The sequence below is a fragment of the Melanerpes formicivorus genome, unplaced genomic scaffold, assembly GCF_026170545.1.
Source record: "Melanerpes formicivorus ecotype bairdi unplaced genomic scaffold, bMelFor1.0.p_v2 SCAF_10, whole genome shotgun sequence".
NCBI lineage: Eukaryota > Metazoa > Chordata > Aves > Piciformes > Picidae > Melanerpes > Melanerpes formicivorus.
This window is the reverse complement of record NW_027142362.1, coordinates 17,868,906-17,895,178: the sequence shown is the minus strand read 5'-3', so window position 1 is coordinate 17,895,178 and position 26,273 is coordinate 17,868,906. Positions and strand designations below refer to the sequence as shown.

General features: G+C 39.8%; 2 protein-coding genes and 1 long non-coding RNA gene across 15 annotated transcripts in view; 2 read left to right on the top strand and 1 right to left on the bottom strand.

Moving 5' to 3' along the window:
• TRPM1 (transient receptor potential cation channel subfamily M member 1) overlaps positions 1–13,524 on the top strand; it is a 100,828-nt gene extending 87,304 nt beyond the window's left edge. For 6 of the 12 annotated variants that reach the window (XM_068143995.1, XM_068143997.1, XM_068143996.1 and 3 more), the window contains 6 exons: positions 426–618; positions 2,884–2,904; positions 4,674–4,818; positions 7,058–7,257; positions 8,398–8,530; positions 10,302–13,524. In XM_068143995.1, coding sequence (XP_068000096.1) covers positions 426–618; positions 2,884–2,904; positions 4,674–4,818; positions 7,058–7,257; positions 8,398–8,530; positions 10,302–11,580 — 1,971 coding nt within the window. In that variant the 3' untranslated portion in view covers positions 11,581–13,524. The remainder of the gene's footprint in view (positions 1–425; positions 619–2,883; positions 2,905–4,673; positions 4,819–7,057; positions 7,258–8,397; positions 8,531–10,301) is intronic. The other 6 variants (XM_068143993.1, XM_068143988.1, XM_068143999.1 and 3 more) reach the window with 3 other exon arrangements.
• On the bottom strand, positions 101–20,627 carry LOC137443871 (uncharacterized). Its single transcript, XR_010988012.1, has 2 exons — positions 20,136–20,627; positions 101–3,046 (listed from the first exon to the last, which is right to left on the bottom strand). It is a non-coding gene; the product is annotated as an uncharacterized lncRNA (long non-coding RNA).
• The window catches only part of MTMR10 (myotubularin related protein 10), a 39,023-nt gene continuing 32,244 nt past the window's right edge, over positions 19,495–26,273 (top strand). Inside the window, exons 1-2 of one of the 2 annotated variants that reach the window (XM_068144002.1) lie at positions 19,495–20,153; positions 21,547–21,607. In XM_068144002.1, coding sequence (XP_068000103.1) covers positions 20,094–20,153; positions 21,547–21,607 — 121 coding nt within the window. In that variant the 5' untranslated portion in view covers positions 19,495–20,093. The other variant, XM_068144003.1, reaches the window with a different exon arrangement.

The window sequence follows — 26,273 nt, the reverse complement described above, 5'->3', positions numbered from 1 at the left end:
GGACTCGGAATACAGGCTGTGAAAAAATGGCCATGTGAATTTCACACACATACTAGATGATGCAGTACTCTTGTTAGTCACTGCTTAGATCAAGAGAGAATTTTTATTTATTTTTTTCCAACCTGCCTGGCACAAACCCATCAGTTATCTCTCTGCAGCCACAGAAGGGCACAGCATAAAGCACTTGATGCAAAAGAGAATAGAGAGAGCAAAGATTTTAGATTTTATCTTTTTTATTTTTTTAATTCTAGTAAATTACTATGTGTACTGCATTTTTATTTATCCTTACTTCATGAGCAGCAGTTAAAGGATAATATCCCAAAGATTATGGGAATGTGTTTGTTCTCTTGATGCTTTCTTGTTTACTTTAATGCTACTGTACTAGCCAGTGATGTTAAGAGCCTCTGTGTGGTCTTTCCATGCAGATGATTGACATGCTCTACTTTGTGGTCATCATGCTTGTGGTTCTGATGAGTTTTGGTGTAGCCCGCCAAGCTATCCTGCACCCAGATGAGGAGCCTTCTTGGAGATTAGCTCGCAACATCTTCTATATGCCCTACTGGATGATCTATGGAGAGGTGTTCGCAGATCAGATAGACCGTAAGAGTAGAATTCATAGTAAGAGTCTGTTTCCTGTTTCTGAGGCAGATGATCAGATCCAAATTAATGGTTACTTTTAATTTGGAATTATTGTTTTGTCTTTATGATTGTGTTGTTCTTGTTTTCCTGTGACAGACTCCAGAGACTGAGCAATTTTCTGTTCCCCACCTGCATGTCCCATCTCTAGTTTATATTCAAGTTCAGTTAATACTGAGAGTGATATGGTCTAGAATACTCTTCTGCCCAAGAACACTGTATGTGTTCTGTTTACTTGCAAGGGTCAGCAGAGATAATTCTGAAGTGTCCTTTCAAATCAATATTTTACTAATATTTCCAACAGAAGAAGAAAAATTGCACAGGAGATGAGATAACCTTTCACCTCCAGTGCACAGCATAGGCAATAAGCTAATACATTTTCACTCCCATAGATGCACCTATCAAGTTTCCAGAACTGTTTCCATTTCATGAATCACTCATGATCTTCTTTTCTACACATGTGGGAAAACAAAACAAAAAAGGAACACTCTACTTCTTTAGCTTTGAGTGTGGAAATAGCCTTTGTTCCCCTGCTCTGGCAGGGCGGTTGGACTAGGTGATCTTTTGAGGTCCTTTTCAGCCCCTAACATTCTGTGATTCTGTGATATAAAATCTGCACAGTTTAAAAAACTTTCCAGGTCAAAAGTTTTGCTGTATCAGTAGCTTAAACCTAAACTAACTTGAAAATGTATGGGTTTGGCTATCCAAGGAGTTTTACTGGTATAACTAGACCGTGTTACAATTCTATAAATTTCTTTTGTCTAGAAGCCAATGGAATGATATTTGAGCCTCACTTTGCTTTCAGTGAGAATTTTTCACTCTGATCTTTCTGTGGCTCTCCATAAACACACCACAAAAGCAACCTCAGAAGACACTGGAGGGTGATTGCTATGGGCAGTCTAACATGGCTGTGTTGAGTGCTTATGAGTACTTTTGCCAAGGTCCACAAGTGCAAAGACTATATGGTAAAGGTATTACATCAGATTTTCAATCTGAAAGCAGGTAGTTGGACTTTTGTCAAGAGCTTCATTGAAGACAGGATGTCAGCTAAAGATGAAGATCACAAATCACAGAATTAATGAGGTTGGAAACCACATTAGGAGGTCATCTAGTGAAACTTCCCTGCTCCAAGCAGGGTAAATTAGAGCAAGTTGCTCAGGGACTGTCCAGTTAGGATTTTAATATCTTGCAAGATGAAATCTCTGCAGCTTCTCTGGACAGTCTGATTTAAATGAAGTTCCCACACTTTGTCCATTGTCTCTTCTCTTGTTTGGCTCTGTCTTTACTCCCACTCACCATCAGGTAGTAACATTTCCCCTGACCCTCTCTTCTCCAGGCTAAATTATCCCAGCTTTCTCTGCTTTCCTTGCCTCATTTGTCAGATGTTCCAATCACCTTAAAACTCTTTGCCCTTTACTGGAGTCTTTCCAGTATGTCCATGTTTGATTTCTATGAGGGAGCCCAGAACTAGACACACAAGTTCAGATGTGGTTTCACCAGAGGTGAGTAATTACCTCCCTTAACTTGCTGGTAACATTTTTCCTCATTCAACCCAGGATGCTTCTGTCTGGTTTATTCTGTTTAGAAGATGCCCATGAGCAAGAAGTTAGTGGCATCTAGTACTCAACAGCATCATATTTATAAACATAGAGCATCCTGGCATGTTTCTTTCAGTAGTGTGAGTTTGCTTACAATTGCCATTTAGGAGGTGGCAAGCAAGTATCCATACTGGTAGTCAAAATGGGCTCTAATGAACTTATAGACTGTAATAGTACCAGTATCATGAGTATTAGTGGAAAGAGAAACAGCTGGCAGAATCAAAGCCAGGGTGGTTCTTTACAATAAATAAATAAATAAATAATTTACCACTATAGCTAAAAGAATTATTTTTGTGTTCACAGTGACCACCAGTTTTGTTTACTTGCCTGAAATACTGTGTATACTTAAGTGATCATCTGCTAGAAGCATTTTGTGATTTATTGTTAATATCATTAATTCACTGCCAGATGCAATATTTGGGGAAAACGTGAAAAGGAAACTGCAGGATGCAATGCATTTATAATGTCATTTCTAAGCTTATGTCTCTACTGTTCTGACATTTGAGTTGCTTATATTTTCTTCATGGGAAAACTGTATTTTCAATTAAAAAAAAAATAAATCCAATTTCTGTATCATTCTGTTGTTTTCCCTCTTTCTCTCCCTGCCTTCTTCCCTCCTCCTATTTTGTTCTTCTGGAATGCTGTTCAGTCTATGCCATGGAAATTAATCGTAAGTCTCTGTGGAAAGTTGATTATCTTATTTAGCTGAGTATGTTCATTAATCTTTTTCTTCACGAGATACTGACATTTCAATTATAGGGCTCATCCAATATTTAGGTGTGAATCTTGTTTTCCGACTGTAATAGTTCCATCTGAAAAAAAAGCAGAGAAAAAAAGATTTTATTTGAATGCAGATTGCAGATCAGAAGTTTTAACTGAGCTTGTGTGGTTGCTATAACTTGTTTCTAGTACACTAAAACTATTTCTGTATTTGTTTTTGTAATATGATGTATGAGTCTCATGCTATAACTAATTCCCTTTGAATTCCTAGATGCAGTGTTGTTGGGGTTTTGGCAATACTTTCATTCCATATGAGTACTTTCATATTCTACATTAGTACTTTCATATTCCACATGAATAATATTATGATTCACTTGACTCTCCTGATATACTTTTCTTATGATAAACAGGAAAAATGTAGGTCTGATGTTTGAAAAGCAAGTAAAATATATTTTATTAAAGTATAATTTTCTCTTTCAGTCCCCTGTAATAAGATTAATCTGCTTTCACATAATTGGAAGTATTTTTTTCAGATGAGGTTGAAGCATTGGGATCTTCTGTGAAATGCTTAGTCCCACTGGTCTGTTTATTCACATAAACAAAATCTGCAATGAACTGATTGCCAGACCTAGAATTTACTGAGATTTCAGCTGAAGAACCTGTGGTTGATAAACACTTTACCTGCTACTAAACTGTTCCAAAAGTTAGTCTTATATGTGAAATCAGATGCACTGGCATTGCACCTAAAGACAGAACAAACTTGCTGCAATTACCCACCTCCAAGAAGTTCTTACCTCAAGACAACCTCTGTCTTCTTAGGATTACTGCAGGCAATAATCTGACAACAGATGGATCATTATTCTCAATTTTTGTCTCATCCTCACCAGTCTGTTTTGCTATTCCTACTTAATGTTCATTTTATAATTCTCTCTCTTTCGTTTAAAATTGTATCTAAAATTTAGATTTACTGTGAAAAATAAAGGAAGCATAAATTGGGCCAAAAGTGGTGGCGGGGCACCCACTGGTGACATTAACAGCCCCAGACTGGGCAAATAGTAGTATAAAGAGTCCAGACAGGGGCAAAAGGAGACAGGGTCAGAGACAGAACAAGGGTCCATCCATGGGACAAACACAGGTGGAAGGTCCATCCAGGAGATAGGCCTGAGACCTGCACACCTGATACAGCTCAGGCAGAGACAGGCATGCATAAGGGGTGTAGGTGTAAACCCCAGGAAAAGCTGGGAAGGATCATTAAGATCTGTTCTCTACACTCAGGGCCCCAGTAAAGGTTTAATTTTTGCCCAAGAAACTGAGACTACAAGGAAATTCTTTTAGATTTTTGGCAAAGTAAGCACACAAGTTTGGTTGGAGAATTTATTTTAATTGCACTATTAGTATGTATCTATGCACATTAAGATCTTGTCCTACTTTATTACTGTAAGAACAAGAATATCCATAGGGATTTGAGGATAAAGCCACACTGTACAGTAAATTTGGAGCTGTCTCTCTGCTCACTATCGTGGGAAAATATTTTTATATGCTGTAGTTATTGCTGTAGCAGAATTTGAGGTAGAAATTACACATACTTGCTGCTGGAAATAAAATGGTAGAATTGCTTCAGCTGAGAAAATTTTATGCACGTGCCATCACTGAATAAATTCAAATAGTGTTTTTAAGTAGCAGGCAATCTGTGAAAAATACCTTTCTGTTTTCCTTCAGCTCCTTGTGGGGACAATCTTTACGATGATGACGGTAAACGCCTCCCTCCGTGTATACCAGGGGCATGGCTCACTCCTGCTATTATGGCCTGTTACCTCTTGGTAGCAAATATCCTGTTGGTAAACCTGCTGATTGCTGTCTTCAAGTATGTAAATGATCATGTGCTGTCTTTACTTTCTTATTGCTGAGATAAAGTTCCTGTGAGCCTATCAACTGATATTGCAGGGGTTTGCATTTGCACTGAGAATCTAATTACTCCATGAACATGACTGGCAAATACTTGGAATAGTGTATATGCTGGGAAAGAGTAGAGGAAAGGGTGCTTTGAATTTGCCAGCAATTGCAGTTATGAATGAGAGAATCTGGCTAGTTCCATTTAGTGGATAGTGACAGGCCTCAAGATTGCTCTGGAAAGATGTAAAATAGAATCCATGAAACCTGCTGCATACAAGCTGGAAGCTGATGTCACCACTGGCAAATGTGATTCTGCATTAGAACTGCAGAATGAAAATCTAAACATCAAAAGTGGAAGGCTTTCCTACAATCACTACATCATCTAGATTTTTTGGGTTTTTCTCTTACTGTTTGGCTTTTCATTTAGAAAAAGATACTAAGGTCTTGCAAAATTCTTACATGACCCAGAAAAGGAGTCTATATTGCCTTAAACCAAGAGAAAGAATAGCTACATGTTGCTAAGGTCTGTGGCCAGTGCAAGCAATGTTCATTATGTATATTCTTAATGTGATTCCACAAATCTGTATTAGACTTCTATGGAGTAAGAGTAAATTAATTTATGCTGTTTATTCTTTCTACCCACGTTTATGCCACATGACTTCCTTGTCATAACCTAGGGATTTAAACAAACCAAAACCAACCAACCAAAAAACCCAAACAACAAAAAAACCTAAACACCTGAAATATTTATGTGCTAGTATGACTTACTGAGCACACCACCTGGGAAAAGCAGGTGATCCATTTGTGATACCCATAAACATGTAGTGTTGGAGGGCTTTGCTGGCATGGGTACCTGGTGTCACAATGACAAACAGTTCATTGTGTGCCCAGAAATCTACCACTCACAAAGCCTATGATTCATTTGATGTATGTAACTGAGTTGGTCTGGCAGAGTTAATGCTGGGGGGAAACTTCAACCCACCACAGTAACTTAAAAGGTCAGGAATTTTAAAGTGTTCAAATGCCAGTCACATTGCTAGAAGGACCAAAGAATCAGCAGTTTGGGAAGTAGGTCATGCTGTTAACTCCTGTCATCCCAGCATGATTGTAAGGGGATGCGATCTAGCTGGGGAGTTCCTGCTATGCAGGAGACACAGGATGAAGGCAGACTGTCACTTATCACTGGCAAATAATGTCATGTATAGATAGACAGAAGAAACTAAAGAAACAGAAAGAGACTAAGAAACAGAAAAGCTATGTGAAGTCAAGAATTCTCTGGTTTTAAAGGGCTATTTTAACTGATTTTGTGAATGTAGATGTTCTAAAGCACACAATTATAATAGAAATAGACAAAAAAAATAAGAAAAAAGGAAGTGCAAGTATTATCATCTCATAGAAATGCAGTGAGCTGTCTGAACATACTTCAAAATTTCTTGAAAAGCTTTACCTATGACAGAATATCAAGTCTTCTTTATCTTACTTGGTATTTAATAACTTTGACTATTATTATTTCTGGATTGAATGCTATCACTTACCCTTCATGTTCACTAAATAAATACAAAATAAAACATTTTTATAATACACCTTATTTTGATGTAAAAATGAGGCCATGGCTTCCAGGAACATATTCCTTTACAGGAACCATGAAGCATGTTTTTAAGTCAGAAGTTTGAGTGAATAAAGTTTGAATTTGGGACATTTTGTGAAAACTTGAAGTCTTCTATGTAGGTCAAGCTGATTAGCATATTAAAGGCAAACTGCATGAAGCTTCTGCATTTAGCACACAAAATACCTTTCATGGATTCAATACTCTGTGTAATATCAAATACTGGCATGTATTAAAAGAAATACTTTATGACCAAGCCCCAAATTACAAATTATGCTATTTGTAAATTTTTCAAGTTTCTTTTTATTAACACCTAAAGGACTTTCTACAGTAGGAACAAATAGTCTAAGAAGATGACAGTTCTGCATGGTAGACAGGGGATGGAGAACAGCTTCTGGTGAGCTACCCAAAAGCAGCAGTGAAATGCTGAGTTCAAGTTAATCATCAATTCAGCAAGTTCAGCTGCATTAGCAAAGAGCTGAGCCAAGCAAGCGCTGTGGCCTCGCGTTGTTATTTAGCTGTTACTTTTTTTCAGCATAGTGCTTGCTCAATACTAAGTAACAATTAGGGGCCTAATAGAAACTGTACTTATGTTCCTTTCCAGTAATACCTTCTTTGAGGTAAAATCAATATCCAACCAAGTCTGGAAGTTCCAGCGGTACCAGCTGATCATGACGTTCCATGACAGACCTGTCCTCCCACCACCAATGATTATCTTCAGCCACATCTACATAATCATCAAGCGAATCTGCTGTCGCTGCAGGAAGGGGGAAGGAGACCAGGATGAGCGTGACAGGGGGCTGAGTATGCAAGAAATATTCTCTACATTGAGCTCTTTGCACTATATCAGCAGAAAGCAGCAGATTTTCAACTGCTGGACTATTTTGTTCACATTGACAGTCAAATGTATTTGCAGAAGATAGCATGGGACAAAATTTATATCAAGTTAGCAGCTCTTAAGCTCTGTGGACTCCTGAGAAAAACGCAATGCTGTGCTGCTAATGAAGACATTCATTAACATGCTTTCTAAAAACCATGAGATGGCATCTACTTAATCCAATTTTGCCAAGTCCTAGTGAAATCCATATATCAGAGAGGGCAAACAGGAAACTGAAAAGGGATCACAGTTTCAAATGTTCTCTCTTGAGACAGCTCTGTGATTGTGTCTAAGAGTATCCCCACTTTCATTTCTCCACTTATCTGTCATTTCACAGGGGAACTATGAGGATTCTTGAATCTAACACACCCTGTTATTGTTGATTGTTATTTTCACTATATGCCTCATTGAATTAATCAGATGCCTCTGTTATCTCTGTATTTCTACATTTCACAGGAAATTTATTTTGTGAGTAATTATATTTCTGCACAATATGATTTTGAGTTAAAGAAAGGGAAAATCCTAAATGTAACACTTCATCCAAATACAAAGACAAATTCAACTAAAGGATGAAATCTCCCCAAAAGTTTAAATTTTCCTTGAATTCTCCTTACATGGTCATAATTTTTTTGAAGCTGTTGTCCAAGGAATGTCAGGGAAACAATCTGCTATATTGGATTCTATGTTGCCTATAACTGGTGTCCTTTTAAGAACAGTGTTTGAATGAACAGTCAAACTGACAGTTTGCTCTTGTCTTTATCCTGTAAATTCTAGTCAGCTTGATCAACGTGTAGCACTGCTATTAAAAAGTGCAAAGGGCATTGAGAAATATAACCCCCAGTGGATGGTCATAAAAAGCAGATGATGTTCATAGTGCATTACATTGCCTTCAGGGCTGTGGCCACCTTTGGCTAAGCACTCTTTCCTGATTTACATAATCTGTTCACTTAGTGCAGAAATAGAATCTGCAGTATCCACATGCCTAAAATAATCTGCTAAAATGGATTTACATTGACTGCTAGGAGTTCAGAAAAAAGAAACATATTTTGTTCTTCTGTTTTGTGCAGAGTTATTTCTGAATGAGGAGGAGCTAAAAAAACTGTATGAATTTGAAGAACAGTGTGTAGAAGAATACTTCCAAGAAAAAGAGGATGAGCAGCAATCATCTAATGATGAACGCATCAGAGTTACCTCTGAAAGGTACTTATAATAAGAAAAAAACCACCTCACTTATCTGGAACATTATTTGCACTGTAGTTATCTGCATTATAACCAGTTGAGTTAAAATACAAGTGGTTTATATCTTGAAGAAAAGCACCACCAATTCAGAAGCTGATCTGAATCCTGGGTAAATATCTGTGCCGGTACATCTCTCACAACAGCAAGCTCTTTGTTGTCCCTCCTAATATGTCACCAAGGCTAATGGTTTGGGTAGCTTTGATATAAGAATATTTTAGTTCATGGTGAATTTGTTCCTTCTCACCCATGCACAGTTCTGTTTTTTATCTGTCTGGGCAAATTACCACTTGTTGAGCTTCCAACAGCTCATCCAACTGTGAGAAATAATGATACTGAGGATTCCTCCCTTGGACCTATGATATACACTAGGGTTCACCATTCACAACTGTTGACTTTTAATCTCTGCCCCAAATTCTCTTGGAGGCTTTGAACAATGAATGCATTTTATCTTTTCAGTATGAACTTTCCCATTAAAAGACAGGGAATATTCAGATGTAAATGATTAAGCTATTTGGAGGACTAGGTGATGTTTGCATATTGCTGTGTAAGCACACAGTGATAATGGTAGCAGCACTGTTTCACCAGGTCACAGGGCAGGACTGTTCCCAAAGACTCTGCCTATTCTGTTAGTAATTCTAAGTCAGTCCCAGGATGGGGTCTTTTGTCACTTCCTTGAAATTATGAAAATTACATACATTTTAAATACTCTTTCACCATAATGTGTTTCATAGTATTTGATGAACTACCCTCTATCTATCTATCGATCTTCCTTTTAACATTTCTACTGAAGTAGATCTGTGAGCCATATAATTCTTTAATGGATAAATATCCTCTCGAAGGGAGACCCTGTACATCCTGTATTATATGTGAAATTTGAGAATAGAGAGGTAAATGAAATCTGCTCCATGTATTTGTTCGAGCAGTTTCTGTCGTGCTATTTATCCATGGCAATTTGTCAAAATCCTACGTATTGTGGCAGAGAATAAAGCAAGGCTGTTAAGCCTCACTGACTCACTATGGTCTATGGCCACAAAGCAGATTTGCTTATTTCTCATGGCTTCTTGTTCCAGATGCTTCGTCATCTTTTGTGTGTGAGAGAAAAAGAATGTTGATTTAATTTCCACAGTTGATTTACTAGTGTATGATCTCTAAGCCACATCCTAATGCATTACTTTTTATATATATCTTTCCATTAGGATATAAACTATAAAAGTAAATGGGGAAAAGTATTATTTTAATTGAACCTAGACAATAATTGCACTCCCTTCAGCTTGAAAAGTATTTCAAGAGCTAAAGTAATGCCATACACACTGGCATTTGCTTTCTCCCATACAGCTGCAAAACCTGTTTTACAACATGCCCTGATGTTATTTTAAATCATCCTGTGAGCATGTCATTACAAAGTATTTTTAATGGAATTAATTGATGCTTCACAGTGAAAGACAACTGAATATGAAGTGGGTGGCACACTGTGCTTAAGGGCTTCAGCTCTTGTACTCTCCTGACATGTAACTAAAGCAAAGTTCAAATAGGCCTCTATTACAGTATATGGAAAGCACAGGTAACAAGAAAATGCACTTGGTTTTGATGCTACATGTAAGGGGAAAAAAATGATGCATGATTCATAGTATAAAATTCTACCTTCCGAAGAAATCAGCAGACAGGGTGCCTATAACAGGTACTGGACTATTCCACAGCCCCTGTTCTATGCTTCTTCTTTTATACCCAACAGAGTTGAAAATATGTCTATGAGGCTAGAAGAAGTGAATGAAAGAGAACATTTTATGAAAGCTTCCCTTCAAACAGTCGACCTTCGACTCTCTCAGTTGGAAGAACTGTCTGGTCGGATGGTGAATGCTCTTGAGAAACTGGCAGGTGTCGACAAATCCCAGCTGACGTACACACGTTCACGCGCTTCCTCAGAGTGTGACGCTGCCTATCTCCTGCGGCAAAGCAGTGTTAACAGCTCGGATGGCTACAGCATGTACAGATACCATCTTGGTGGTGATGAGTTAACATATGATGACAGTGCCACTCCTATGTCACCGGCCATGGAACAGCGTAGAAAAGCCCATTCTATTGGTACCAAAGAAGATGGAGTAGACCCAAAGATGCTGGTTCCAGAACACCATACCAGTCTCCATTATACCTCTAGTGATAATGCAGTCACCACAGCAGATGACAGTAAATCTATGTTAGAAATGGCACAGGATGCTTCTATGCCTCATTCTGGTTCAGGTGGTTTGGGGGATGAAAAGCAGGGGATTTGCAAGAGTGATGGAATGATTCCTCAAAGTATAAACCGGATGGATGCTGTTACAAACAGTCAGTCAATACCAAGATCTGATTTCCAGAACACTCAGTTAAAAGTAGAACGTACCAAGTTAGAAGCTACAATCTCTTACCCCTTGGACAAATCTAAAGCAATGCACTATTTTCCTCCTGAAACATTCAGTGCTTGTCAAACCACTATGATGAAGTCAAGGAGCTTTATATTTGCACAGGGTGGGAAGATGGTTGGAGGAGTTAACAACTGGACTGCTGAGTATAGTACCATCATGGATCAGGTGTGCCCTTCAGCAGTTGAACAATGGGCCACAGAGTGGAAATATGAAGTTGAGCAGCAACTTTCCCAAGAACGTCCTCCAGAATACCCTGGGTTTGTCTCTGAAGCAGAAAGGCAAGCAGAGCAGAAACAGTTACAGATGGACACAGATGATGACAGTGATGTTGGTGAAGCAGGTATGAGTGCCTCTTACACCTCTATGCCTACCACTGTCAAGGCTGAAAAAGATAATTTACTATCAGTAAAGCCGGAAAGGACTTCTGGGTTCCCATCAGTAAGGTCAAAGAGTTTGCACAGCCATTCTCGAAAAGCCAAGTCTGTAAAGGACAAATTAAATAGACCAGGACATGCCAGCAGCGTAACAAATCTGGTGGTAGCATTTGGCAGTGCAACAGAGGAACAGAAAGCTAGGCAGGAAAATGCATCCACAGAAACTGAATGTTAAAGTGGCTTATGGCCCCTGTTTCAAGGACAGTGAAGAAAGCAGCATGACAAACTATGGACTTTAAAATTAATTTGTAAAGAAGAATGTGACATATATTTGTTCCTTTCCATTTTCTGTTCTGTTCTTAAATGCTTGCTGAATCAGGTGAAAGGGAGATCTTCTCTCAGGGGCAGATAAAAAGTAGGCACAGTCCACAGATACTAGCAGTACAGATCTTTCTTTGTTCCATTTTGATCTGCCTCATAAGCTCATTTACTGATGAGCTCTTTATAAAAGCTCATGAAAGAAGGGCAATATTATTATATAATAATTTAGATTTTTTTAATTTTAAAGTTTTTTAATCAGAAAGACTTCTTAAACTGAACACATTTTTAACCAGCCTTAGTTTTTATCCTTCCTCATGTAGCCAGTTTCTCTGTGGCCACTGATTTTCAGATCTAAACAAAACTGTTGGAGGCAAGGAGAAACTATGCAGTTCCTTCTTTTACTTCTGATTTCATGTACGCTTCTTAGCTATCCTTTCAGAAAGACACAAGATACCTGTTTTCATCCACTGAAACAGGTCTGAGTAGCAAAATGCAGTTCTCTTTGGAAAAACTTGGAAAGTGTAGAGACATTCTTGACCTGTCCTTGAACTTCAGTAATAGAATCTTGCTTTCAGGATCATACCTGCCCCCACCCCAAAGCATGCTGACAGCCTTAAACTGTTGAAAAACAATGATCATTGTTTCAAAATTTAGAGTAAGTACCTGTTTTTTTAAAAAAAAAAAAAATGAAAAGGGAAAACAAAAGAAAACAGGGAAGTATAGCAAGTTTCATCTTTCATTTTGCAATTTCATTTTGACAAGATGGAGAACAAGAAAATTTCTAGGAGTGTGTCTAAACAAAGAATAAATTTTCCAGCTGAAACAGAAATTTCATACGTTTCTTGAGTAAATCCCCAAAACAAAGGTGAAAGAGAAGAAAAGTCTTTGTAGCAAAATGTTTTCTGTCCCTCAGTGACAAAACCTGAAAAATCTACATTTATAGTTACAGTCTTCCAGCATGCTCATCTCAACAGTGGCATTCTAAGCACTAGTATGATGATAGTTGCCGCATTCTTCTCTATTACCTTTTTGGAGTTTTGCTCTTTTGCATATTTAGCACCTCTCTTTGCAGAGGCTGCATACCATTTTACAGATAAGAAAAAGAATGAGTTAAAAGCATGTTATTTGTTTACAGAATATTGGTTAAAAGTGTATGCTTAACTCATTAACTGTTAGGACTTACTCATACACTATTTTGAAAAGACACATTTTTTTTCCCCACCCCTGCATCAGCTGCACAGTATGTAGGTCTCAGTATCCCCCTTGATAATGCTGCTTACAGCACTTTGAGAGGTAAAGATTGATGGAAGTATCTACAAATGCATTGATGTCATCAGCTTTTTATTGTTTGTGTTATGCTTCCATATTCCATCCATACTTAACACCTTCAAATACTGTTACCATACTCATCATTTCCTAAGGGGTTTTGCTAGCAGTTTTACTGGTTCACTGTTGTCAGAGCAGTGTTGATTAGTTTTCATGTGAGCTTCTCTTTTAACCAGCTTTAGGGAACTTGACATTTTGTAAAAGCAGGATGGCATTTGAAATTGTTTCACTTCCATGTTTACTACTACACATGTTTCCATCCTAGGCAACTACATAGCCATTTTGTACCTCTGGTTAAAATAGCTAATTTGCTAATGCCTTGTTACTGTTTGCCTGCACACTCACCAGAAACAGATTGATTCACAAACACAAAGGGATGCAGCTTTTCAGCACTTTGCTAAACCAGCAGTATGCATTTTGAACAAAATACAGTGTTGCATACCTCTTGTTACTTTGTCTTTATGAAATGTGTGTTAAATCTGTTTGACCAGTCACGTTTTTATCATTTAAATTACAAGTTTACCAGATAGCATTTTACCTTTGTATTTACTTCCTTCCTTTGTGTAAAAATATTTATAAAGAAACACATGAAAAAGATACGAATTCAGTATAATGGATTTTTCACTATGATACCAAACCACTTCACTCATCTGCTTCTTCATATGCAGTGCATGGACTGAACATTTTCTAAGCAAAGTTTCTTTATTTAAAGATTTGACAGTAATTTTCTATAAAGTCCTCTATGTAGTGATGACTTTATATAAGCTTTGGATGGCATATTTATATTTGAAAGTGTTTATGAGGCATAACATGAACTGAAATGATAAGCTTTCTGCTCTTACATGGTAAGTACAGGGACTTTGACTTTGGCAGAGTTACTTTAGACATACAGACATTTTACTATGATTTAAACGTGTCTCTGTATGTACATAGAAGACCGATAGTAGATTTGGAGCACACCAGATAGAGTAACAATCAGCAAATTTGCACGTCTGCCTGCATGCTTTCTTGAACACTGCCTGAGAAGATGCAAGGACAGAATCTGCACTTCTGAAGAGACCTCTGTAATAATGCTTTTCAGGAAGATGCACCCCTCCTACTGCTCAGTATGTGGTGACAGCAGTGGCACTGAAGTGCACTAACCATTTTTTATTATGTGCTTGACCTGTACTGAACCAAGTCAAACCTAAAGACTATGTACTCTAAGACTATGTCTACATGAAGACATTACACTGAGGTAATTTCAGTTTGTTCACCTTATACTACCTTGCAGTACAGACATTTTCCTCTCCCTCCAGGCAAACCTTTTAAATACAGTGACTAACTGTAATATTTGCGTAAGCAGGTTCTGACCTATACCAGCTGATGCCATGAAGTATCCCTTTTTGCATTTTGTCATTCTGGGACTTGATTGACTATGTTCTTGCAAGCCTCTCCTACTGTAGTCATTCTTGCTATTTTAGATGCTGGATTTTGATACCTGAGAACCAAGAAAGTCCATTTTCTATTTGGTAATTAATTAAAGCAGCTATTGAAACCTTCCAGCTGTGGTTTCTACACACTGCTTCTCTGCATGTTTACCTAGGTTCTGGGCCTGACTGTTACCATTGGTAAAAATCTGTTCTCCTAAATAAAATTAAAAGGATACAAATAAGACCTTGACAGAAACCAGGAATGTGAAAAGGATGCATGACCAAGGATGTCAATAGGATTATTTCACTAGATCTGCAAGATCCAGAGGATTGTGCCTTGTTACAGGTGTTCTGGGTAGTTAGCCCACTAACACAAATACAGTTTGTTGTTGAGTGCTTGCTGTGGAGAAGGTGAGTTTTTAAAGTACAGCAGCAGCTGGGCATGTTGCTGGGGTCCCACCTAGTAGTGACATCTCCAGAATATCACTTCTGTACCATTGTCCTGTCCAACTGGTCAGTTCTAGCTGAAATAGTCTTACACTCAACATCCTGTTATGAGCAAAAAGGCGACACATCTTGTATGTAAAGTCAGGAATTTATAGTTAGTGTAACAAACTGTAATAGTCTAACATATGAATTATTATTAGTCTAGATCTAATTGCAAGAGAGGACAGATGAAGAGAGGAGAGAAAAGAATACTGCTATAATACTACAGGAAAAAAAGAAACAGGTAAAATTGGCATATGCACACTTCCTACTATCTACTCCATTTTTATGATGTTATGGCCACACTGGCATTCATCCTCTGGGTCCAATGGGCAGTGGTTGCAGTGAGGGTAGTGAGAAAATATTGCCAACTGTCAGCATCCAAGGCCCTTTGATAGGATGAACATGATGTTGATGTAATTTTTCCTTATTTTTTGCTTGCTTAGGGCATTTTCATGTTTGCTACCAACTTTCTGTCTTGTTTTTCTTGGCCTTCAGATGAATTTTCTAGTCATTAGGAAAATTGCTTTCACATCTAACCAGATGAAGGCACAGATCAAAGCAGGTTAAGGCAAGTTCAGACAAAGTAGTCCTGACAAGCATAAAGCCTGTAGCCTGTTATTAGCAGTGACAACACTCTATTTTCTATGCTATGAGGCTACGTTAGCCCTAGAGTTGTTTCCCTCTTACTACAGCCACTTCAGATAAATGTTCTACTGCATGCAGTGGTCAACCAGAGCTGAATATTTCAGCCTAATAGTGGATTTTCATCCCTCACTGGGATCCAGCATCAGACAGAATGGCAAAATAGATGTGAGGACCTGGTTGATATGATAATTCAGTGCCAATTTCAACTGGTGGCAGGGTCCAGGGTGGTTAGAATAGTCAAAAAACAGTACACAGCACTAGTCTGGATTGCAGGCTGACAAAGCACAAGCTTTAGAAGGAGGAAAATGAGAACTACAGACTTCCTTAAACCTGCAACTGTCTTTTGATTTTCTAAACTTTCAGCCTTATCTGCAGAAACAAAATTTGATATGGCAAAGCTGTGCTTGGTGGTTGAATCTCTGTAACATTACAATGGATGTAAGGTATGTCTCGATAATAGGCTTTAAATCACTCTCTGCAGGTGTTCGGCCAAAATATTTAAGTGCCTGTATCCACCTTTTGCTTGGTGTTAATGAAAAAGGAGTTGCATTGTTTCATCTGCCTGCTCCTTTTTTATCTCTACAACATTAAAACCTGTATGAGACTGCAGTGCTTTGTCCTGCACAATTCTAGATGCAAGCATCTCCATTTTCTTGCTGTGCTAGGCATGCCGTTATCTGAGCAGACCAACAGCCTGATTCAAAAATGGCTATGGAAAAAAATAATGTTTAGGAGCACTGCTAAGCTAACAATCAGTAGCACAACATCTATGGAAAGTAGCCCAAGCCAAAGTGGATCACTCTACCAGTGAACAATTCCAAATAACTCCAGGCAAGTGATACCTACATAATGATCAACAAGAAAAGTACCCTTATGTAACATTGCAAAGTTAAGTGTTAAATCTCCCCATGGAGAATACTACCTCCATTTCACAGGTGTGCCATGAAAAGGATTTTTTCCCCTGAGATACCTCAAGAAACCGTTGCATACTTTTTAAAACTTTTGTGTATCTTTGGCCATGACTTCCAAAGTTGCTGTTTTGTGTAAATAATCACATTTTAAATATTTTTCATCAAGGATACTCAAGAAGGAGATGATTTTTTTTTTCCCACTTGCTTCATGAATTTAAGGCATAATGTTTCTTGTCTGTAAGATGTAACACAGACTTGTAGGGCTGGCTTCCTCATGAGTCCCCAGAAAATGGCCCACACTTCTGAGTGCAGGCTGAGGCAACTTGGGTATGCAAACTGTTGAGTGCTCAGGTGAGGAGGTGTCCAGGTAAAGTAACAAACTGTAATGCTTTCAGTGAAAAATAGAACAGACTTTCATCAGTGAGTCAATCCCTGACTTTGCAGAATTGCCACATACTTGTAGCTCTGGGCACATAGCTCAGTCATGAAATCAGACAACACATATGTCTTTTTGTCTTGGAGTTCAAACCAATAATTGAAGCTATGAAAACACAGAAGTTGTCATAGAAATACAGGCCTGGAAGAGATCAACTTCACTGAAGCAAGTTCAGCAGTGTCGATAGCATCAGTGGCAGATGGTGGTCTAACCTGTTCTTGAATATGTCTACTGAAAGCCATTTTCTGATCTGAGAGATCAAAAGGGACCATTACGAAAACCTCTTCTGACTTAACCCCAGCCCTTATGCATTGCACAAAGCCAAAGTCCTTCCCCAACCGCAGAGCGGTCCTGTGAGGTTGTACCAGAACTTTTAGGAAGCTACCTAATCTGATGTGCAGTAAATACAACTTATGAACCATAGCCATAGCTGAGTAGATAATTATCTTTACTCTTAAAAACAATTTTCACTGTATGTAAAAAGAGGCCCCAGGAAACTGCCACCCAGCACGTGGAGTGTGATGCCACTAGGAGAGCAGGCCAAGCTGGTTCTGGGAGGGACATGACAGTGAACAAGAGTAAGGGTCCAGGTCAGGCTAGCATACAGGAGATACCACTCAGTAACAATGTTGAAGCAAGGAAAATAACTGCACTGAATAAAAAATGATGGTTTTTAATAATGAGACTAGAAATAGACATCTGCAGTCTTCTCAGCTCAGCTGGCTTTGTTGCATAGCTAGCTTCCCACTGAAGAAGTTTTCAGGCCTGTTCTCATTGAACAAAGGCCTTCTCAGAAACCTCTGGTTTAGCAGAACTGGCTGGAGATAAGCAGGCAGTTGAGTGCCAAAAAGGAGTCAGAGATTTCCTTGCCTGTTCTGCCTGCCCTATACCCCTGAGTGCCCAGCCTGCCTAGACTGACTTGCCTTCCTGCTTTGTCCACCTGCCCTGCTTGCTTGTCCTGCTCCACCTGTCTGCACTGCCTGCTTGTATCCCACTGGTAGTTGTGACAGGATTAACTTGCTTCTCAAAAATACACATTTCTTTCAACTTTCTCCTTCCACTGGCATAAAACTCTTCCAGTGGCAGCTTGTGACCAGTTCCCATCCTCACAAGTTTCTTGATCATATGTTTACTGAGAACTTGGGCTTGATTTTGTTCCTTTTTTAAATCAGCACTGCAAGTTAAATGTCAGTGCAGTCCTTAATGGCAATTTGTGCTATCCTGTGCTCATTACCTCAAGATTAGGAGTGCATTTGCAGCTGCTCCTGAGAATGCCCTGTAGTGATGCAGACACACTCTTGTAATTCTGATGCAGTATAAATAATTGACATTTTTAATACCACTGGCATTTTTTTTAATATGCAATTTCAAGCCTAGCTGATTTTAGTAGTTTCTGTCTTCCTTACCCCCATGCTTTCTATTCCTCATTTTTTTATTTTAATTTCAACACCTTTAAGGAATAACAAAGATGAGAGCAAGTCCTACAGTATTTCTCACTTATCAAATATCTAAGGGATTTAGCTTGAGAAAGGGGTAAGTCACTAGTAAGAGAGAAGCTGTGGCTTTCCCTGACAGCACTGTTGAGCACTCAGCATTACACCACCAGCAGCTTCTGCAGCACAGTGCACTCCCTAAAATGAATGGGCTGAGCCTGCAACTGTGCCGGGCTGAGTCATGCAACTTAGACAATTATGTTTGCAGCATAAAATAAAAATCTTGTATGTGAAACTAAAGTGAAGGGAGCTGTCTGCCAACTCCAAATAAGATGGGACCTTTTGTGCAAGCAGGTGCATTTTGTTTAAAATAAGTGCGCAATGGGATTGTTTTTATCTTCTCCACCTGCCAGTCCAAGAGTTACTGTTACAGAGGTGCTTGCAGGTGTTCTCCCCTGGGCTGCTGAATAGCTTTAAATGTATGCACACATACTTTTCTTCAACCTAGGCAGGTACCAGGAGGTTGTTCCTTCCTCTTTCAAACAAAATTCCCTGCTGGCGCCTGTGAAGCATCTCATCTAAGTTTGGGAATCCATGTTGTGCCCAAAATTCTGTTATTTTGTTGAACAGTCACCCTCTGACTCCACCAAAAAAAATCCCCAGGGGCTGTAGCACAACATACTGCGATTCCCATTAACAGTAGTAAAGAAAGACCTTGTGGCTGATGCTGGGTGCTACTTTGGTAATTTTTGTGCCCCTTTTACAGGCCTTCATGAGAGGGTTAGAATCAACTACTGCTCTCGAGTTCTGTCACCTCTTGTACGAGGTGTATCACCTTTCAGCCATAGGATGTTGATTCATGCGGGAGCTGGATTTTACTGATGCGAGACAACCCTGGCTTGCAATAAAAACCTGTCTTTGCAGGCCCCATGCAGAGGTTTCAGAGTCTCCAAATGGCTCAGAAGCCACACTGTGGAAAATCTGCCGCAGCTCTCGTTTTAATACACCCTCCGCGAGGGTCGCTGTCAGTCTGACCCTCTCATGAAGGCCTGAAGAGGGGCACTTTCTCGCCCTTTGCCCAGAGAAGTGAGAGCTCCCACCCGCGGATCCGGGCCTGCCCTCACGAGGCTCCACCCCGAGACAGGGGACGGCACGTGAGCAAGCCCCACCAGGCAGCCGGGGAGGTTCAGCAACCGACACCCACTGTTCATCTGTTCAGAAGCAGGAGCGCGGGCGGTAACTACCGTTATAGGAAGCCTGCATTAAAAGTGGACAAGGTGTTGACCCCCCGTCTGCTGACGCGGGGTAGCGGCCCCGCCAGCCGCGGCCGCTTGGGCTCTCTGCGCCGCCGTACGCAGGCCACTGCCCCATCCTCCTCGCTCCCCCAATATGGCCGCTTCAGCCTAGCGCCCCAGCGGCGCTGCTGCTCGGCCGCTCTTGGCCGTAGAGAGCTGCTGGGCCGGCTAGGCGGCTGCCCTCGCGGGGAGGCGGAGGGAGTCGCGAGAGCCTCCATGAGGGGTTGCGGCAGCCCCAGACCGGGCCTGCCCAGGCCGCTGACTCCTCCCTTGGGGAAGGAGGGTGCGCAAGGGCCGCCCCTGCCGCCGCCCGCCGGGGCCGCCGCCGTGTGACTGGGAGCGCGCAGCCCCAAGTGGCTGCAGGGCGCCGGGCCTGAGCCGGCGGGCGTCGACACCCTGTCCCCGCGGGACGGGGCCTCCCGGGCTCGGCCCGGCCCGCCTCTGCCTTCCTGGCCGCCGGCGTCTACGCCGGCAGCGACAATGTTTTCTCTCAAGCAACCCAAACCCACCTTCAAGTCCTACCTTCTGCCGCTGCCTCAGGTAACAGCCTTTTATTTCCGTTAGCGACCTCCTCGGCTCTTCCCCTCCGGGCCCTTACCGAGGTGCCGCTGCTGGGACAGTCCTCCGGGCGCGGCGGCGGCTGGGCCGGCCCGCAACGGGGCCCGCGGGGCGCCCGGGGCTCAGCCCGGATCTTCTCCTATGCTGGCCTACAGGTTACCGGCCCCACGGGGAATAAACCAGCACCGGCGCGGAGGAGCTCTTAGAAATCCCCCGGCGCACAGGGAAACAAAAGCTGTGCAGTAGTTTTAAAGTGCAGCCTGTTGGCCTTTGAAGTTGCATACAAACCATGAAGCGAGCCTGTGCTGGTGACGAGCCCAAACTTGAGTCAAGGAACAGAATGTTTATCACAATGAAGTCTTGTGTTGACTAGAGCGTGCCAATGTGAGGCGATTTTGGGAAGTTCAGGTCTTAGGGCTTGTTTTCCTCTTGGTACCGAGGGGAATCAGCGTTACCCCGTTCACACCGCGGGGTACTCCTGAGGGGAAGGCAGCTGGTGCCTGTTTGTTATGCAAATGATTAAACTCTCACTGTAGCTATCGTTTCACATTTAAAACTTGGCTGATGATACAAGAAAATCATATATATGAATTGTATCTAGTGGAATACTAGACGTAGTGCATATAGTATCAAGTACATCTAGTAGGAACACCAGGATGTGGTCTGCGTGTGCAGCTGACAGAATGTGAGTCTTACTTATTTTAGACGAGGCAGGGCTGCTTCTAGTAGCACGTTTGACATGTTGACTCATTTTTGCTTTTTCACAATTTGTCAGTAAAAGTAAAATGTGGGTGCAACATAGTTCTGGGTATTCCTTGTCCTGGGAAATGGTAACATCACTGATGATGTAGGAACCATAGGCATTTCACTAAAGGCTCTGGTCTTTTTATAAAAATATCTTCATTTTTAAGGTTTGGAATAAAAATGCAAGTAGGCACATCATGTATGCATTCTAAGCCTTAGATTTTTGGGTATTTTAATGTGCATAACTTCACAACGTAGGAAAAAGTTGGTAGAGAGTTTTGTACAAACTTGAGTGTCCGTGCCTGTGTAAAGCTTGTTGTAGGACCTGAACCTATATGAAATGTCAAGCCAAGTTGCTTTTAGTTTGTCCTGTGACTTGTTGTAGCCTAAGTTACCCAATCAATTAAATGTTAGCACTTTAAATATTTTGTTATTCTTCTGGTGGAAAGCTAAATGTACACAAAGATAGTAATACCTTTACAGAAAACTGTTCCTGTTACTGGATCTTAGCTTTTTACAATCAGCTTTTTTACTTAAAAAGATTTTCCTTTTTGCCCAAATAGCTCAGAGTCATCTCTGTCTGTAAAGATTTGATTCTTAACTAAACTCCCCCCACTTTTTTATTTTTCAGGCTGAAGACCATATGACATCAGAACCAAGGATTAAAAAACTGGAACCAGTACTTTTGCCAGGTAAGTATGAATCAGGAACTTGACGGATAGCTCAACAAGGATATGTTTAAGCCTTTTCTGTGCTACAACTGGTAAAATGTAAATTGTTCTCCCTGGTTAAATGTGATTATTGATTTTTTTGGTCTTTACCTGTGTGCAGAACTCTGTCATAGCATCTGTGATAGCTTTATTTTAAAGGAAAATAGTCATAGACTTTCTAGTAGATAGGTCTGATTGACTTCTGCATTGGAAAACTTCTGTTGCCATCTGTGTTCATTTGTTCTTACTGAGTGTGCAACTACTATGTAATTTTGGAATTTGCAAGTGTCTTTAAACCTAGGCAGAATAACCTTTTCAGTGCATGGATGAAAAAAAACAATGTTTTTATTGTTGTTCATAATAACATATTTATAAAAATGTAAAACATTTATGACTTCTGTATTTTAAATAAGAAATAATCTTTGGTAAATGGCATTTTTAGTAAAGAGGATTTCTGCAAGCCTTTTTCAGATACCAAGGAAACAATCAACTATTCCCAAGGTTCCTTCTATTGCAAAGTGTACGTTGCATTAATAAATTTGACTTGCTGTTTCTAAGAGCAATTTTGAATTTAAAACTGCATGTACTGCTTTTTTTTCTTACATTGAGATCATTTTTTAATAGAAATTAATTTATGCACATATAATAATGTAGAAAGCTCTTGCTGCCATATTGTTTAAGTTCATAAAAAATGTTAACTTTAAAAGTCATCAATAGAATAAACAAGTTATTCTTAAATTATTTCTGTCACTGCTTCATATGGGACTGTTGTTAATCAAGCAGTACTAATTGATATAGTCCATTGAGGTACCTTAAGCTTAAGTGGCTGAAACACTGTGCAAGAGGTTCAACTGAAAGAGTAAATAACTGACTAACACTTTTCATAAAGCAAAATAATACAGATTTTTCTTGAGGCATAAATACCTTAAAATACATTGCTAAGATTGTTCAGTATTTGAAATGCAGTTATTTTTATGCTTGCAAAACTTCTGCTTACTACTTGGCATCTTATTGGTGGTGTTGCAGTTGATATTCATCCAAGGTCTTTGACTCACAAGGAAGTGACTGCGTGTTCTTCTCTGAGACATTCCACAGAAAATGCAAGGCAGTAGGAGACTGCTTTCTCAAAATGTAACACATCTTGCTCCAGCCTTGACTGTGGAACAAGTGCATGAGTGGCTAGAGAAAACAGCTTCCCCACAGTCACTTTTCGCAGCGTGGTTCAGTATTTGTGAAAGTCTGAGGTACACTTAAAATGGTGCTGAGTGGGTTTGTTTTTCTCAACCAGCTTACAATTATGCCACGTTTGCATCATTTCCCTTGTCTGCACTATCTTTGAAATCAGCATTTGGTAGCTTTTGGGGCAGTTGCAGTAAGCTGCCCTAGGTTATACGGAAACCAACTGAATGAGCGTGACTTGCCACAGAATTAACATTTCCATCTTTGTATCATTATAAGATGTTACTTGGAATTCTTTTTGTAATAAAATTTGCTGCTCTGTACTCTGCATAGCCACAGAGCAGCTCTGACCAAACATTTTCTTTTTCGTGAGCATTGGTGTGTATGGGGTGGGGAGTTTAGAAGTGACTTATTTAAATAATTTAAAATACAACTCATGCTGTTTAAGGTTGAGCACTGGCCTAAATGCATTTTCTTTCTGTCATCAAATGGTGCAGTAGAATACTGTATAAACAAGTACACATTGTACTGCTGGATAGACTGGCTTTTGGATTTGTCATAACCCAAGTTTTTGGCCAAAGTCCAACTCATTTAATTATATGAAGGCTGACTTGTACTCCCTTGCATGTACAGTTTGAGTATAGTGTTCCTCATATCCTATCTTTAATAGTTATTAAGGAACAGAATTAAACACAAATGGCAGAATATTTATCGTGTCGCTCTAATTCTTTTGGAATTAAAATTGTATTAGCACAAGCAGTTACTGGCTTTGACCAAAGTGACCTTGGAAAGCTGCAAATAGTTGTGTTAAGCTTTTGATTCCTAAAACAGTCACTTTGAAGACTAGCTTACTGAAAACTGCAATTCCAGAGTAGGTAAATACCCTACTATCTAACTTGTATTTCTGTGCAGTGGATGTTAGAAGAGGGAGTTCCAGATAGGGAAATAATGGGAATCAGGTTACAAAATGAGGAGGCTTTTATTTTTAAATTATGGTTTTTTAAATGTAGTTTACATTGGAATAATTTTTAAATTGTAGAGTTTGTTTTTTAAAGTTTCCTCTGGTGAGCAGAGGAATAATGACGCACGTCTTCAGCTTTGGAACAAAAGACCTGTATTCTCAAGGAACTGTGTGCCCTGAGGAGGGTGCTGTGTTAGGCAAAGCAAAAAATGTCATTTAAAGCAAGGGAAAACCTTGGTTCGAAGTGGCAACACTTGCGCTACAGTATGTAAAAGCAAATACTTTTCTAGAATTTGGTATAATTTTGTTCCAAAATACATGATAGAGGTTTAAGATGGAGTTGTTGGTTTGTTTTTTTTTTTCCTTTAAGTTCTTTTCTCCTAGTGTGGTGCTCTGATCATGAGTTAGTCAAAGAGTTGGCCTGTGTAGCAGGTTCACTTTTTTCCTTTGCTTCTGTGTCTTGTTTTATAAGTGTGTCAAAGAGAGAAAATAGCAGGTAGTCTGCCTGACAGTCTGTTGCAGTGCTGTGCCTGGCTGGCAGGAAGTTAGTTTCTGTATTTCATGGGAGAATGAAGTTGAAGTTGTTGAACTTGAGGGTGTGTTTTATTCTGGCACTGAATTGCAGCCTGTTTTCCACAGGTTTGTAGAATTTTTGAGACAGAACCTTAAGCATTCTGAAAAACATGTACTCCATACATTACTGGAATGTAATGCAGTGTGTGTTTTCATGATTTGGATGGCAGAGCAGTGTGCAGAGAGGTGCAACATGAACAGATAATGAACCAGTCTACTGTCTGTACTGGAAGCAGTGCTGCACTGTAGTTCAGGCAAGATCAGGCAAAAAGGTCCTCACTGTTGCTCACATAGGATGTTCTGCAGGAGATTATGTAACAAATGGAACATCTGATTAAGTGTGAGAAAAGGATTGTTCTTCCTGAACCTTAATACCCACTTGTACTAATTATTTTAAAGTGTTCTTCAGTATACTGCTACTTTGATAGTAGACTAAGTAATTAATGAACAGCTACAAATGGTTTAATTTTGGTTTTTCAAAGTTTATACAGTAAAATTATAGAAGCAAACTGAATTAGAGTAGTATTTTTTTATTCTTAAGACTTGGGTCACATTAATTTAAAGGAATATTGATGTTGAGCCGCTGTTGTAAAGCAGTTATTCAGTCACTTGTGTCTACACCATATTTCATGATCTGCTTGTAGAAGTCAAGCTCAGTGCCATCAGTGGTGTGCGATCACACCCTCGGTGGTTTTATAAACAGGTTGTAAGTGTGGCTGGACTGGGTCAGATGTCTCCTCTTCCCGATGGTGGCTGCCAGTAGGTGTGTAGGAAGAAGAAAGAACCGGACAAGCAACACTCCCAGCTGCTTATTCTGCTTCCCTACTTCAATCTGCGGCATGGGGACTTTCCTCTTAGGGTGGCATAATGGGGAGATCCAAGTGAGGATTTACAGAACATCATAGAGACAGTGCTATCACATTTAATTCCTCTTGCTGAATTTTTTTTGCATGAATTTATCTGATGGCTTTCTATGGCCAAATAAACTTTTGTCACACAGAGCTTTATCTGATAAGTAGTTTAGCAATTTAATGATGTACTGTTATAGGCTACCTTTATTTGCCTATTCTGAACTTAGTACTTTCTAGTTTCCTTGGATAAATCCTAGTTCTCTTCTGACACAGTAAGCATCGAGCTGTATTCCCCCATTCCGTGAGATGTTCAGACTCTGTTGTATGTCCCCTCTGTTTTGCTTCCCTCTAGATGTGTTCTTGTTGAGGTGGAATTGCACATCAAGATTTTTGCTGCTGGGTACGTTTGGCTTTTGTCTAATACTGCCAGTCTAATTGGCTTTGCCACCTACTTTTTGGTTTCTGTTTACTTTTTATATACATGTGCCCTTAGGCAACTGACAGTAGAAATTTAACAGTGGGAGGTTTTTCAAGTTGTATCATGGAAGGTTTTAATCTTTTAGAAGTGACCTATTCTTCTGCAAGTTAGCTTCCTAGGTCTTTTTCTATTTATTTTTTTTCCTTCCTGCTTTCTGCAAATCTTCAGCACATTGTCATGCAAAGCAATGAAGGAAAGTACATGGTTTGGTGAGGCACCCTTGTGCATTAGTACTTCGGGTATGTTCGCTCCTGACTGCTTTGAATCCCTGTGTGTGTTTCTTGGCATTTCCATTTGTTTTGTGGCATCCAGAGCTGGAGAACGGAGATAGTGGTGTTACAGTGTGAGTGCATGATGCCTGTGCTGTGACAGGGCAGGGGTAAGAAATAGGGACCAAATTAATGAGGCTCATGTGTAACACGAGAGATTTGTCAGGTCTGCCTGTCTTGTGTAGTAGGAATTGCTTTGGTTTAATACCTCAAAGGTGAAACTGGGATTCTTTAATTGCTTGATTCAGGTAGTACAACCAGTGCATTTCTTCATGTGTCATGCAGAAATGAGTTGTTGATACTCAAGTAGGTATTGCTTGGTCCGTTACAGATATTC